The sequence below is a fragment of the Polypterus senegalus genome, chromosome 9 (genome assembly GCF_016835505.1).
Source record: "Polypterus senegalus isolate Bchr_013 chromosome 9, ASM1683550v1, whole genome shotgun sequence".
In the NCBI taxonomy this organism is placed as follows: Eukaryota; Metazoa; Chordata; class Cladistia; order Polypteriformes; family Polypteridae; genus Polypterus; species Polypterus senegalus.
The window spans coordinates 179,305,835-179,322,591 of record NC_053162.1 but is presented as its reverse complement, the minus strand read 5'-3'; the positions used below and the strand labels follow the sequence as shown (position 1 = coordinate 179,322,591).

General features: G+C 38.6%; 1 protein-coding gene across 5 annotated transcripts in view; it reads left to right on the top strand.

Moving 5' to 3' along the window:
* The window catches only part of asb6 (ankyrin repeat and SOCS box containing 6), a 50,132-nt gene extending 33,375 nt beyond the window's left edge, over positions 1-16,757 (top strand). For all 5 annotated transcript variants that reach the window (XM_039764432.1, XM_039764429.1, XM_039764433.1 and 2 more), the window contains 4 exons: positions 968-1,074; positions 5,527-5,635; positions 12,964-13,050; positions 15,702-16,757. In XM_039764432.1, coding sequence (XP_039620366.1) covers positions 968-1,074; positions 5,527-5,635; positions 12,964-13,050; positions 15,702-16,423 — 1,025 coding nt within the window. In that variant the 3' untranslated portion in view covers positions 16,424-16,757. The remainder of the gene's footprint in view (positions 1-967; positions 1,075-5,526; positions 5,636-12,963; positions 13,051-15,701) is intronic.

Genomic DNA, 16,757 nt, shown 5'->3' with positions numbered 1-16,757 from the left:
AATTCTTTATTTAATTTAAAGTACCGGCATGCAAAGTTACTTCTTCATCTGACAGATGGCTCTGTGGTTTTGTCATTATTTACTTCCGTATTCATCGGCAAAACCGGCATTGCGCTGGAAATCTTGAATCTGAAATGATACTCGTATAAACCGACCCCCAAACTCCAAGCCAAAAATCTAGGACGAAATTCTCGGCTTATATAATGGGATCTACAGTATTTATAGTATACTAGCTGTTTAAGCCTGGGCTCCTAGAAACCTTGGATTCAGGCACTTCAATCAATCAATCGCATCGGTTGTGCATAAGCGGCTAAGGAAGTTTCTCTCCGTTTTACCGATGTGTTTCTCTTTTCTTGGAGGTTTTACTTTGGCGGCAGAGTCGCTTTCTTTGAGCTTCATGCTGTAGCCTCTCACTTCCGAGCTGGACAGACAGAGGCACACACTTCCACACATAGACGTTTATATATAAGAACCTTGTTATTTTATTTATTTGTTGCTGGTTTTGCCATTTCATGTTCTTTATTATTATTAATTATATTATTGTTATTAATTATAGTATTTTTTTACTGAAAATCAAAAGCACTAACTGTTGATATAATAGTGTAGTTTGAATTGAGGGCACTAAAGAAAATATTGTGCAGTGTGACTTACATCTTAACCAGAGTAGTTTGTTTCACATATTTAGTTTCTCTAAAAAAGACTATACCAGTGTCCAGTTGGGTTCTGTTTATGACCACCCAATTCTACGCCCACTTGCATTCACACCAGTGACAACAATATCTTGTGGGGTAAAGGGCCTAAAGATATATACAAACCAATGTCTTGTGAAAGCCTACTAAGCAGCATGCATTTTATAAACACGTGTTGCTCAATGTTGTATACACGATGCACATCTTCTTACAGGCTTCTGGGAGCTAAATGAGTACTCCAAGAAACTCTTATATGAAAATAATCATTTGCATTGTAGATCCTGTCTCTTACTACAACCCCCTGCATAATGCGGTGCTGAGAAATCAGGCTGTAATGGTAGAAACATTGGTGCGCCAAGGAGCCAGTATCAATAAACGGGATCGGGTGAGTTATTGGATATTTGTATTGCAGTTTCAGTATTTAAATGTATGCGTGCTATTAGCTATGCAATCTTTGTAGTGATGCCTTGTGACTTTAAACTGGCCATCATATGAGAATTTCTGAAGTTCCCACCTATTGTCCTTTGGTGTCTGAAATTCAGAATTCCATTTATTGTTATTCTCTGGTTAACAATATGATAGCATTTTGGATAACATTAACTTTAGGTAGCGTATCTCAAATTACATAAACCATTCTTGTAATTGGTGAAGTTTCAGAAGTGAAGCAGGCCACAGATAAAAATAGAACTCCAATAATAATAACAGAGGTAAAAGTAGGCCTTGTTCTGTAGCTTAATTCAGAGTGAAAAAAATCTGTAAAATATTTTAAAGCCTTTCTTTTTTTGGGCTGTCATCAAAGTAGAGCGGTGTCTCTTTTAGGAACCACGTTGCTCAGATACTCCGGCTCCTTTCCCACTACATCATTTTCAGGAAGGCAAAAGAATACACGGCGATGAAGCAAAAATAGAGTGTAGTGTGCCTAAAACTTGATGAAATTGCATCAGCAATTTAAGGATGTTAAAGGCTTCCTTATGTAATACTATTTAAGATGGAAGTGTACAAGAAAAATAGCCATATTGTGTAACAAAATATACACCAGAGAACACAATGTGTGATGCTGTTGTAGTCTTTTTTTTTTAATGGTTATATGGTACTGGAAAAAATGGTATTTTAGATGCCGGCAGAGTTGTGACACAATTGCATATACAGAATGCCTTGTAGCTGTTCCTACAGTAATGGCATGATTGCTGCTTTGATTAATTATGGGTGCTGAGTTTCGTTTGTGTAGTTGAATGTGTGAGCATACATAAGAATAATTCTGCCTTTACAAAGGTGGTCTTATGCTGAATTCCTGTGGTCAACAGTTATCTTAAATCACTAGTTGTTTTGCTTGTACTTTTGATTTAATTAGAACGGTTTATGGTTTGATGGGAAGTTTGCCCTCTCCTAGTTTAACATGGCTGGTTCAATTTTGTAATCTCATTGCAGAAGAGCAGTGTCTTAGCTATTTTACAATCTTTCTTAGACTAATCATTACTTGTATATTTTATTCATCTTTTTTGGCCGATCCCAATGTAATCTTGACTTGCTTGTAAGACACCTGACATCAGCTACTGTTAAAGAGTTTATATTTCTGTTTATTGAATGCACTTATTTTCTTAAAATCAGATATCAGACCTAGCTTTGAGGTTCAATTGGATTCAGTTTGCTTCTTGTCATACTTTAGTTTTTTCAGTTATGGTTTTCATCATATACTTAACACTGGAATCCCTGAGGCCTATGAAAAAACTCGTAATCCCGGCCCTCCTTAAATTCCTTCGCATCTCTCCATCAGTGTCTTTTGTTTTGCAAATGTGTTGATCAGCACAAGCAGCAAGCAGCCTGCTATCCCATCCCTCCCCTTGATGGAGCTTAACTCGGGCAAAAAGTTTTCCCAGCTTAAGCCAAGGCTCCTTATCTCTAGAGGTGTGTGAGGTGCCTGGAGTTGTACACCGTCAGCATGGGACTGCCAGATCTAAGCACCAGCGTGGCGAATTGCTTGCATACTAAAGTGACTTTATTGAAGTACCATTTTACTTATGGTGCTGAGCAGAGTTAACGTTGCGGTGCAGTAGTCTTTTAATCAGCAAAAGCGCTGCGAAGAAGCTGTTTATGTTGTGGCTCTGCCTTTGTCCAATCTTATAGCGGTCATGAGACATTATATCTTTGATTGCCGGTACAGTAAATAGTCCTGAGCAGGCATCAGCCACAGCGCTGCTCTTGTGGAAAAAATGGAGATAAATGTCATCAACTCAGAGCGGGAGAAACAAGTTCGTTGTACCATGTGAACGTCACTGAGAGAATAAAACTAAATAATAAAAAAACGCTAACTTTTAATAGTAGCCAATATTTACACCGGGTGTTACAGACTCAAATCAAATGTATGTTTTTATTATAGTAATAATAATAGCAGCTCACTACTCAAAACCCAGAGCGCCTGGACTCGGACCGGCAACCTTTTGGTTATAAGGCAGCAGCTCATACCTCTGCGCCATCCAGGAATACGTATGAGCTTTCTATCGATTGACATTTGAGCTTGGGTTTGTGATTCATTGACAGCAACATGTAAATTGATTTTATTTTACATTTTTTTTTTTTTTACTTTGGTTATATTTTTGAATAAAAGCGCACGTTTTTATTTGCTATTTGGACTAAAGTTTTCACACATTATACACTTCACATCATTATTCATATAACATGGAAAAAGTTTCTGGTTTCAGTTATGTGTTCAGCATTTTTTGCCTTGCATTTTGTTTTATCCTACACTTACCTAGATCTTTGTAGACACAGAACACACATGAAATGCATGCATTCCAAATAACGATATACTGTATTATTTACCCTACCAGTAGAGGCGTAATGCACGATAACGTGCAGTGAATACACTTGATTTATAGTGTTCATAGTTTAGGGTTAGGGTTGATTTAAAAATCCTAGACAGATAAACGGACAGCCACAGTAGTAAATTATATAAGAAGATTCAGCTCCAGACACCTCACATGCAGATTAGGAGCCTTGGCTTGAGCTGAAAGAACTTTGTGCCTGAATTGAGCTCCGTCAAGGGGGAGATGGGATAGTAGGCTGCTTGCTGCTTGTGCTGATCGACACATTTACAAAACAAAAGATGCTGATGGAGAGGTGCGAAGGAATTTAAGGTGGGCCAGGATTATGAGTTTTTCATAGGATTCAGGGATTCTAGTGTTAAAGGAATACTCCACTCAAAAGTATTTTTTATATGTTACATATCACATGTAGTTTGTAGTGGTGGCCAAGAATTTTTTTTTTAAACTCATATTTTTGTGGAGAAAGGATATTTAGTAAAAGGTTCCTGATAAATTGGAATCCAATTGTGACCAACGCCGAACAGTGGCCAATAATGTGAGAAATGTCCATGGAAAAAGAAGTATGCTCACAACGACAATGGGAAAGACTTTCTGAGTTCAAGGCAGGACTCTTGACCAACTAATGCGAGGAAGAGGCAAGTCTTCAATTGAAACAGTCTTTCTCATGATGTTTATGATTTGTTTTATTTATTCTGGAAGTAATATACTAGCAAAAAAGCATGTGTTTTTGCACATTTGGATCATATGCCGGGATAATTGACATGTGGATAATTTGATAACGTAATAAATAAGAATAATATAAAAAAAAATTTTCTCCCCCATTGATGCTTTTCACATTGTTTGCCATTGTTCAGCATTTGTCACTATTGGGTCCCATTCTATTAGAAACTTTGTCCTTTTCCACGAAAACATGAAATTAAAAATTTTTCTCAGACTACATAAGGTAAGTTACATATAATAAAGTATTATTTGTGAGCGGAATATTCCTTTAAATTGGTGGCCTGTTGGCCTAGCTCATTTGAACTGTGACTTGATCTGATATAACCAGGAGTGGATCCCCCAGAATTTTATTTTTCAATTAATGTTTTGTCCACTGTCAGCTGGCCATATCTCAGTTTGTAAGTTAACAGCATTTTATATTACCATAACTTTGTTTGTCATTGAGATTAATTTCTGTTTTACTGTAAGATTATTGTATGTACATAGTTTATCAGTTTCCTATTTCCTTTTATTATCGCTGTAAATGTTTAATTGTTCTCTGTCAGCAGTCAGTGAACAATTCCGTACTAGAATGAGATGAATGGAGTCGCAGTTTTAAATGTTCTTGTTTTTATGAGTGAAGTTTAGTAACTACTTTTTGACTGTGCCACATATCTTATCTTTTCCTGCTATGGATACATAAAGAACTTTATACTGTCATTGTTACAACTAGAGGGTTGAAGCAAAAGGGAAAGATAGAAAACTAAGACATTACGTGACAGCGGCCCAGTTTAAGTACAATACAATACAATACAGTTTATTTTTGTATAGCCCAAAATCACACAGGAAGTGCCGCAATGGGCTTTAACAGGCCCTGCCTTTTGACAGCCCCCCAGCCTTGACTCTCTGAGAAGACAAGGAAAAACTCCCAATAAAAACCTTGTAGGGAAAAATGGAAGAAACCTCGGGAAAGGCAGTTCAAAGAGAGACCCCTTTCCAGGTAGGTTGGGCGTGCAGTAGGTGTCAAAAGTAGGGGGTCAATACAATACAATATACACAACAGAACAATTCCTTAAGACAGCATAATAAAAATTTTAGAATTACGGTTTAACAGTAGATGATATGACATAATTAGGTTTCGATATTTTTAGAGTCCTGGAGACCTCATCCATCTAGCTAAGTACCTCTTATCTCTCATATGCATTCTTGTTTTTATGTTTGCAAGAATGGGTTCAATCACCAGAATGTCAAAAATAACCTACTTTTTTTAAAAAATATTAATGTGGAGTTTTTTTTTCCCCCCTATTCTCCTACAGATTCATGAAAGTAGCCCATTGGATCTGGCTAGTGAGGAAACAGAAAGGCTGCCCTGCCTGAGAACTCTTCTTGACCTTGGAGCTGACGTCAATGCTGCTGACAGAAATGGTGAGGCTGTGAAAAGAAACTTTTTCTGTCTCAATTAAAAAGCAGAATACAATTCATCCTGGGTGAAAGATAATGCGACACCTAACATGCCTGTGCTTGTACAAAGAAAAAAACCCTGTAAACTGTACCATGATGTCCTACTTCCTAGCAGTAGTTACTGACTATGACATTATACAGTAAATGTTAGAAGGCTCCTGTTACAACTTAGGGGTTAATTACTACATCTTATTGTTCAACAGTATTCAGTCTTCACGCACATTGCTAAAGCATAAAATCTTTTTTTATTAGGTATTTTGTACTTTTATTAAGAAGAGTATCAGGAGTGATTTGTGACAGACGGGTATCAGCAAGAGTGAAAGGGAAGGTCTACAGGACGGTAGTGAGACCGGCTATGTTATATGGGTTGGAGACGGTGGCTGGAGGTGGTAGTGTTAAAGATGCTAAGATTTGCATTGGGTGTGACGAGGATGCACAGGACAAGAAATGAGGACATTAGAGGGTCAGCTCAAGTTGGACGGTTGGGAGACAAAGTCAGAGAGGCGAGATTGCGTTGGTTTGGACATAAGCAGAGGAGAGGTGGTGAGTGTACTGGGAGAAGGATACTAAGGATAGAGCTGACAGGCAAGAGGAAAAGAGGAAGGCCTAAGAGAAGGTTTATGGATGGTGGTGAGAGAAGACATGCAGGTGGTGGGTGTAACAGAACAAGATGCAGAAGATGGAAAAAGATGACCGAAAGAAGAAGATAGATGTTTACCATCTTAGATGTATTTTAGGGCCATTGGCAACAAGTGAGGTTTGTGAACTTTGCCCTAGAGTCCATTATGAATAATGTAAGAAACTGTTATTTATGACCTTATGTGGGTTGACCAGTTGGCACGTCTGCATCACAGCCTCATTTTGAATATAGTGCCTTGACTCTGTTAGTGTAGTTATTTCATTGGGTACTGTGGTTTTCCTTGTTGACTTTAACGACATGAGTGTAAGGTTGACTGGTGACACTATAAGTGCCAAGGGTGTGGGTGTGTTTTGGGTGTGTATGTTCCTGGCACCACTGTATTAGAAGGCAAATCTCTCCTCTGTGAACTTGTTCATCATTTTTGATGATGAGACATACAACAGTAGTGTCATCAGTAATTTAATTTCATAATTATATTACAGTTAGTAACTTTCTAGTAAATTGCAGCCACAGTCAGCTAATTATTAGCTGTTGACAGTTTTGTAACGTCCTATTTATAGGTTTATTAAAATTGTGACATGTTTAAACAGGAGAGTGATGATCAAGAGCATAAAGGGATTGGAGAAAACGGCTGCATTGCTGACTGAAGAGAAACAGTCAATTTTTAAATTATTTTGAGATATTCTTGGCTAACCGTGTAGTAATGACAAGAACTTGCATAATGACAAAATAGCCTAATTGGTGAAGGGTGGAAAAAGTAAAACTGGCCATTTTGAGACCGGCAAAGAAGCACAACAACAGATAAGTAAAATAACCACAAACAGAGAAAAACAAAATTGCAACTGTTTATTTTTTATCGCTATAATGAGTAGTTCTGCTACCTCACATATTCACAGGTTCAAATCCCGCACTAGATTTTCGTCCATGTTGAGTTTGCATGTTCTCCCTGCTTCTGTGTAGATTTTTCTCCTAGATCTCTAAAAACATTTACAATATTCTAATTATTGGCTCCACGTTTGACCACTGTGTGTTTGTGTGTGTGAGATGCTTTACAATGAACTGGCACCCTGTCCAGGGCTGTTTCAAGTCTTGTACTTGGTGCAGTCAGGGTAGACTCCAGCCCCCTGCTAACCTGAATTGGATTAAATGGGTTTGAGCATTTGTTATTGTAATTTAAAATTTATATAAAATAAAGCATTTGGCATACAGTGCATCTGGAAAGTATTCACAGCACATCACTTTTTCCACATTTTGTTATGTTACAGCCTTATTCCAAAATGGATTAAATTCATTTTTTTCCTCAGAATTCTACACACAACACCCCATAATGACAACGTGAAAAAAGTTTACTTGAGGTTTTTGCAAATTTATTAAAAATAAAAAAACTGAGAAATCCCATGTACATAAGTATTCGCTTTGCCCTTTGCTCAATACTTTGTCAAATCCACCTCTGAATGGCTGAAGAAAAACAAAATGAAGACTTTGGAGTGGCCTAGTCAAAGTCCTGACCTGAATCCAATTGAGATGCTATTGCATGACCTTTAGAAGGCGGTTCATGCTAGAAAACCCTCAAATAAAGCTGAATTACAACAATTCTGCAAAGATGAGTGGGCCAAAATTCCTCCAGAGCGCTGTAAAAGACTCATTGCAAGTTATCGCAAACGCTTGATTGCAGTTATTGCTGCTAAGGGTGGCCCAACCAGTTATTAGGTTCAGGGGGCAATTACTTTTTCACACAGGGCCATGTAGGTTTGGATTTTTTTTCTCCCTAAATAATAAAAACCATCATTTTAAAACTGCATTTTGTGTTTACTTGTGTTATATTTGACTAATGGTTAAATGTGTTTGATGATCAGAAACATTTTGTGTGACAAACATGCAAAAGAATAAGAAATCAGGAAGGGGGCAAATAGTTTTTCACACCACTGTATATATAAATGTCTCTTAAAGCACAGCTCTTTAAAATGACATTTATGTTGCATACGCCTTCCACAATCATTAGGTTTGTCATGTGAGATCTATTTCTGTTCCACTGTTCCATTTGTTTAATCTGGCGAGTAATACACATGTCGTGTGAACTTTGCTATTCCTCCTCATGCGTTCCCCTTAGTAAGAGCTAGCAATATTGAATGGTAAAGTAAAATGACACAATACAGATACCATTATAGTATACAATATAGAAAAACAGTACAACAAGCAACTGAATGCAAGAATGAATACAGTACGTTCTATGGATATTTTAAAATGTGTTAGTATTAAGACTTTGGCAAATGTTCCTTTAGCTTTTTGACCCTTCATTTCTGAATACCTGACTATTTGTATAAGTTTCTCTGGCCTGGTGTTTCAATTCAGACTGAAGACTGCAGAGCCACCAGTGCACTACTTCCCTTTCATTGTAGGTTTGAATGGCACCCCTGTGATAGTAATGATCCCACCATACTTAACACTGAATTGGACTGACAGCTATTAAATCTATAACATTTATTTTTTTTCCTGTACAAAAACATTCTCACTTCCCCAGGTGCCCTTCTTTGTTAATTTAACATTATAATTGTGTTTAAATTCTAAAGCTGCTTTTAATTGTACTTAGCCTGTCAGAGCACAAGTTGTCAATTCAAATGTTAATTTCCTTAGATGGGCAGGGGTATATATAGTAAATCCACATATAGCAGATGCTGCAGCCCTAGACGACCTATAGGTATTGGTTTTCTGAGCAGTGATTGGACAGTTTCTGCCTTTAGTGACAGTTACATGGCCTTGGGGAGATAAGACATCATCCTGTTTGTGACCTTTGGTAAGAATAATAAGAAGGGATGACAATGTTCTTTTGAAGCCAGATATAACTTTTGTAGTCTGGACCTCTTTTTATTTCAAAGCAAACGATAAAAACGTTAAAAAGGCTATTTGCTGATATTGCTTAAAAAGGTGGTAGTTAACTTGTGAAATATAACCAGTTTGATGACAATCTGTTACACAATTTAACTTACATATGTCCTCTGATTTATTATTAGTATCACCATTCACATGCCTGAAGTTTTTTTAGAATGTCTTAATTGTACGTTTGTTATAATCCGTTTTTATAAGCAACTAGCAGCAGTACCCAGCATTGCCCGAGTAAGTAATTTTAAGGCAGAACTATCTAACTTCAGTAAATGATGTTTCTTAAAGTGTATCCTCCCAGAGACAAATTTCTTCTTCTTCTTCTTCTGGCTGCTTCTGTTAGGGGTTGCCACAGCAGATCGTCTTCTTCCATATCGATTTAGCTTAATTTATTTTAGGGCTCAAAATCCAGGAAAAGACACTGTCCTTGGAAATCCACTGTAGTAAAAGGGAAAACACAAGGGAACCCCCAGGGTTTAAATTTTGAGCTTCAGAGTAGTCTATTGTCTCCCCCTGATAAAGTGGGATAAGTGTGCAAAGTTTTGTTGAGATTGGACTAAGGGAGTGCCCTTGTATAACAGTATCATCTCCAGACAGAGGAGCAGCTTCAGCGACAGACTGTCACTGTCCTGCTCCACTGACAGACTGAGGAGATCGTTCCTCCCCCACACTGTGCGACTCCTCATTTCCACCCCGGGGGATAAAAGTTAACATTATACAAAGGTATTGTCTGCATTTTTATCACTCTTTAATATTATTATTATTTTTTTTATTGTTTTTATCAGTATGTTGCTGCTGGAGTATGTGAATGTCCCCTTGGGATTAATAAAGTATTTGTCTGTCTGTCTGTCTGTCTGTCTTGTATAAAGAACAAACACACCTACATTGAGCTTCATTTATAAGATTATGATTTATTGCCTGTTATTTGTTATTTATAGGCTAATATTAACAATGAAATACTTAAAAACTATTTCAGTAGTTTTTAAATACATGATAGTACCTTATATTTCTTCACTACCAACAGCAACCTATTAAATATGAGTTGGACTGTCTTATTTAAAAAAAAAAAAGCATAGTTAAATAAAAAGTGTCACATTTTGCAAATTAGAACGCATTTAAATTGACTGAAACAGTACCTTAACCTGCCCCACAAACACTCCCCAGCACACCTGTGCACAGTACCATATTACTCTTCACTGTCAGCGCTTTTTGTGAGGCAGACTGGCACACTTCTAATTGTGTTTGCTGTTACCTTCTGCTCTAGTCATTTGTCACTGTTCTTGTCTGTGATTTTATTTCTATTTGCTTTTTATTTTTATAAAAGGTTCTGATTAGTAGGGTACTTGCGGGCACAGTTGCCTTATAAATTCAGCATCTTGGGTCTGAATCTTCTTTGTGTGGAGCTGCACGTTGTCCCCATGTCTAAATTGGTTTCCTCATACCTGAAGACGTCTGTGAAGAGAAGAAACATTACACTAGTTGATCCTTTTAAAGGTTTTCTAGTTATGTCGTGTTCACAGTAATAGGTATATGAGGGATGAAAGTAAGAAACTTTTTTTTTTACTCTTTGTCTTAAACTTACCAGGATGGTTTTAAGGCTTTTTTGAGGGGTTCGTGTGGGAAGGCTGTATGTGGAACTGGAGTCTGTCAGATGTGAATGTGATGGCAGTGTGTGCTTCTCTGTTCACACTGAGATTGATATCGGATGCTTTGCAAACCTCATGTCAGTGGAGATCAATCAGCTGTCCTGAGATGTTTGTGTGCTGCGCCGTGGAGGATGACACGAAGATTCAGCTGAGGAGGATGTGCTGCAGGATGGCTTGCTTGGCTGTTCTGCCGTGTGTAGGATGCAGTGCGTGTCTGGATGGATACATGTGGGGGCCGCAGGTGCAAATAAACCTTACTTGATTATTGTCATAAGGCATACAGGCTTAAATGAGACACTTTTGTTAATTTGTTCATGTGAAATGGCTAAGGATATAAGACTGGGCAGTAGTACATGTTTTGGGTTGGCTGATATCAGAAAGTGTTCAATCTCAGAGTATGGAGATGAAGAAGCTGCTCTCTCTTTCTGAACATTTTGGGGGACTAAAGAATATGAAAACCATTGGAAAGGTTGATTTTTATTTTATTTCTTTCTCATTTTGTTTTCATCACTTGTCTGTATATAATTTTGTGTTACTTTATTTTAAATATCTTTTGGACTTTTTTATCATGGTGCAATAAAAGTACTATTTGTACAAACCCACTGATGTTTTTGGACTCTAATGAGGATTTATTGGAACTTTGTCGTGACTACCAGATATCGTGTTCTTGCTAGGCCTAAGTGAAAGGACATGGGTCCTGATTCTGGATACCGTATATACTCACGGATATAGTTGGGACTTGATTTTATCGTATAATTTCTGGTATTTAATAATGTCGGTCGTATACGTCAATTATGGAAAACGCATGCTATTGGTCCAAGAGATTATGATATGCTAACACCCGCCCACCTGAGAGGGTAACTATGGAGCACACTGCCTTTTTCTTCTATGTGAGTGGAGCAATGTGCTGTATCAGCGTGTGCTCCTAACCTCTCTCTGTCTCTGTTGTGCCTACATGACCACACAGTAATACCCGAACTATTCTGAAGCGACGTTTGCACTGATTTGTGTTTTTTGTATCTCACACCCCCCATACACCTTTATCATAAAAGCATCCCTTATCTACGATGGAGCGTTTGATCAGAAGAAAATATGAAGCTGGTTTTAAATTAAATGTCGTTGAAGTAGCGAAAGAAATTGGTAACCATGCTGCTGCAACAAAATTTGATGTGTTTGAGAACTGATGTGAGATTGGAGGAGGCAAGAAGATGGGGAAAAAAAATTAAGTGTTGCATTTTTGAACAGGCGCGTATAAGTCAGGGTCTGCCTTTGTGATTGATTTTTTGGGTTTCAAGACCGATTTATACATGAGTGTATACAGTAATTGTCATTTCTAAATGGGCCACACGTGGGTATGATCATGAATGGGCTTTGCCGTAGACTAACCCCTCCGTCCAGGGATGCATCCTGTCTATTTTTTAGGTACCCATGACTGTATTAAGTGATTTGTGAATACTGATTGGTTTGAATATTCATTACTGCACTGTCTAGAATGCTCCTTGTGTTGGTGTGTTCTGGTGGTCAGGTTTACTTAAGGGCAATGCTGTTGCATTTGGAATTAAAACATGGGAGGCCACATGGCACGGTCATTTATTAATAACTGGGTACTTATCCAAATGTTTTTTTCTGGTTTGCTATTTTTCATTTATAGTGTGACTAAGCATTTGTTGTGTGTTCAAATGCTTGGAAAAGAGTTTAGAGCTAATTTGTCTTGGCTTCAGGCAGTTAGGCTGAGTAAAAGTAAATATTTTAAAATGGATTAGATTTTCTGTAGTCTTGGAATGTATAAATGAAACAAATCCCCAAGTGGTTTCCTTGGGAAAGAACTGAGAATTATTTGAAGAGATTGTGAGACAAGTAAGCTGACATTCAGTGAAGTCACCCGCTTTGTTTAGTGAACAAAATTTAAAACCACGCAGAAACATTGGCTGTCGCACTAATTCTGAGAGATGCAAACATTGCATTTTATTTGTTTATTTATTTTACCTTTCTGAGTAATTTAATAAAATAGGATATGATGTGACCAGTGCAATTCACAGATGAGACATTTTTGTGATGTTTTTAATATCCATGGAGCAATTTGTGGCTCATATTGTTCATTTTTGTTTCTCCTCCTACCACTTCAGGAAAGACAGCATTACTCCATGCGTTGGCTAGCAGTGATGGTGTCATGGTCCACAACATTGAGAATATTCGCTTGTTGCTGGAAAGAGGTACGTAGTTTTCTTGTTCTTGCTGCCTCCTTGGGATGCAGTAGAAAATAAAATTTTGTTTCCTTGTGAGGTGCTGGAGTTACCTTTTGTTATTTGGTAGTTTGTATAAAAATGTACTAAGGTCTGATTCAAGGCATGCAGGATTACTGAAAAGAACTGCAATTAATTATACCATACAAGTTTCAAATCAGAAAAAAGATGTTTATAAAGGAAACTGCAACAGCTATTAAAAAGACAAAATGCAGTTCATGCATGTGAGTCTTAAGTTGCTATGAAGTGGTGTTTAAACTTTTATTTGGTCGTCAGTTACCACACTCCCACTGAATACTAGACTGACCATCTTGAGTTAGTATAGACCATTTTGGCAGTTGTCAGAAAGACTCGCCATTGCCTTTAGTTTCTCAGACATCTTTTGAAAGATGTGTCCATCTGTGCTCAGCAACTTCCATCAGTGCCAAATTCAGCAGCAAAAGGAGCCCCGATCAAGTATTGAGTGTACATGGACACACTTTTCTGTAGACCAACATTTCTGTATTAAAAATAATTTTTTATTAGTCTTATGTAATATTCTAATTTTCTTAGATACTGAATTTTGGGTTTTCTATTTGGGTAGCTATATAAGCCTTAATCAGCAAAATGAAAAGAAATAAAAACTAGAAATATATCACTCTGTGTGTAATGAATCTATATGAGTTTCACTTTTTGAATTGAATTACTGAAATAAATTAAGTTTTCAATGATATTGTAAGGTATTGAGATGCACCTGTATAACACATTATTGTAAAAGAACTTGGCCATACTGCTCAGACACTTTTCTTTCTCTATTCTTGACGATTTACACTCATATGACTAGTAACAGTTTTTGTCATTGGGTCGTATGTCTTCCCAACAGCTACAGTGCATCCGGAAAGTATTCCCAGCGCATCACTGTTTCCACATTTTGTTATGTTACAGCCTTCTTCCAAAATGGATTAAATTCATTTTTTTCCTCAGAATTCTACACACAACACCCCATAATGACAACGTGAAAAAAGTTTACTTGAGGTTTTTGTAAATTTTTTAAAAATTAAAAAACTGAGAAATCCCATGGCCATAAGTATTCACAGCCTTTGCTCAACACTTTGTCGATTCCAGCCTCAAGTCTTTTTGAACATGATGCCACAAGCTTGGCACACCTATCCTTGGCCAGTTTCGCCCATTCCTCTTTGCAGCACCTCTCAAACTCAGTCAGGTTGGATGGGAAGCGTCGGTGCACAGCCATTTTAAGATCTCTCCAGAGATGTTCAATCAGATTCAAGTCTGGCTCTGCTCTGGCTGGGCCACTCAAGGACATTCACAGAGTTGTCCTGAAGCCACTCCTGTGATATCTTGGCTGTGTGCTTAGGGTGTTGTCCTGCTGAAAGATGAACCGTCGCCCCAGTCTGAGGTCAAGAGCACTCTGGAGCAGGTTTTCATCCAGGATGTCTCTGTACATTGCTGCAGTCATCTTTCCCTTTATCCTGACTAGTCTCCCAGTTCCATCCCCACAGCATGATGCTGCCACCACCATGCTTCACTGTAGGGATGGTATTGGCCTGGTGATGAGCGGTGCCTGGTTTTCTCCAAACGTGACGCCTGGCATTCACACCAAAGAGTTCAATTTTTGTCTGATCAGACCAGAGAATTTTGTTTCTCATGGTCTGAGAGTCCTTCAGGTGCCTTTTGACAAACTCCAGGCGGGCTGCCATGTGTCTTTTACTAAGGAATGATTTCCGTCTGGCCACTCTACCATACAGGCCTGATTGGTGGATTGCTGCAGAGATGGTTGTCCTTCTGGAAGGTTCTCCTCTCTCCACAGAGGACCTCTGGAGCTCTGACAGAGTGACTATCAGGTTCTTGGTCACCTCCGTGACTAAGGCCCTTCTCCCCCGATCGCTCAGTTTAGATGGCCGGCCAGCTCTAGGAAGAGTCCTGGTGGTTTTGAACTTCTTCCACTTACGGATGATGGAGGCCACTTTGCTCATTTGGACCTTCAAAGCAGCAGAAATTTTTCTGTCACCTTCCCCAGATTTGTGCCTCGAGACAATCCTGTCTCGGAGGTCTACAGACAATTCCTTTGACTTCATGCTTGGTTTGTGCTCTGACATGAACTGTCAACTGTGGGACCTTCTATAGACAGGTGTGTGCCTTTCCAAATCATGTCACATCAACTGAATTTACCACAGGTGAACATCTCAAGGATGATAAGGGGAAACAGGATGAGCTTCATGGCAAAGGCTGTGAATACTTATGTACATGTGCTTTGTCAGTTTTTTTATTTTTTAATAAATTTGCAGAAACCTCAACCTTTTTCACGTTGTCATTATGGGGTGTTGTGTGTAGAATTCTGAGGAAAAAAATGAATTTAATCCATTTTGGAATAAGTCTGTAACATAACAAAATGTGGAAAAAGTGATGCGCTGCGAATACTTTCCGGATGCACTGTATATGTGCTGACAATTAATTGCATAACCTTTCCTGCTGTTTGTTACATCTGTCTGATGTTGTATTCATTGTCTTTTGTTTGTACTCTGCCACTGTAGTCTGTGGAAGACATGCAGGTAAGAATTTCATTGTCCACTAAACTCAAGGCTTCATTAACAAATAATTCATTTGCATCCCATCTATTACAGGGGCTGATGCAAACGCCATGACACGTGATGGTGAAACTGCGCTTTCTTTCGTGGTTTTCCTCGTTAAGGAGGCTCTAGATGGAAGGCCAGAAGATGCACCACATATTCATTACTTCTGTCAGGAAGTGGCTCAGCTGCTTTTGACTTACGGAGCAGACCCCAGCCGCTGTCGTGAAGATGAATCCTCGCTTATGGAAACGTGCTTGGAGCATTTCGATTTGCATTTCTCCTTGGCCTTGCAACTTTTACAAGGCGGTGCTTCGTTCTTCTGCACCATGCACAGCCCACCTTGTTGGTCTGGCTTTGTGCTCATCTTCCAGCGACTGTGCTCTGCAGTGCAGGAGTTGAAAGACAACACTGTTGCTGCCGGTGAGGTTATACTCAAAGCGGAATCCATCCTGGACTTTGTGATTGCAACTTCACTGGATGTCAGGATACCAAAAGACTTTGTAATTTCTGTTGAAAACTGTGGTATTCACGCCCAGAAGATCTTGAGCATCTATGCTCGCTTGAAAGACCTTGAACACACCCCAGCACCTCTAAAACACCTCTGCAGGCTGCATATACGTCAACAGCTACAACTTTTAAACCTGAAGCAGAAAGTTGAGAGACTGCCTCTCCCAGACAGGCTGAAGGAGTACCTCCTCCCTACACTGCAGTTTTCAGAGGCGGCTGGCACTTGCAATGGCTGCCACAGGGTACACCCAAATGACACGGCCTAAATGCTTACAAAGGCCTTCCCTGCTAGCTGATGCTCTGTTTAATAAACTGCCTCTAAGCACACAGGGCTATGCCTAGCTAAACGTTCGGATCTTTACTGGAATTGGATTAGTAGTGATTTAGCCATTTAGTGGCTCATATATATTGACTTGGTATATTTTTTTTTTTTTCTTTGCATGTTATGTTTTGGTGGGGGTCCTCCTAATGTAGTCAAGTAGACAATAAAAATAAGCAAAACTCATGACCAACTACTATCATGTAAATAAATATATGCTCCACGTGTAACCTTGACACTGCCGAGCGGAGCTTTTCTTAAAATAAATAAGTCTGCCTCTA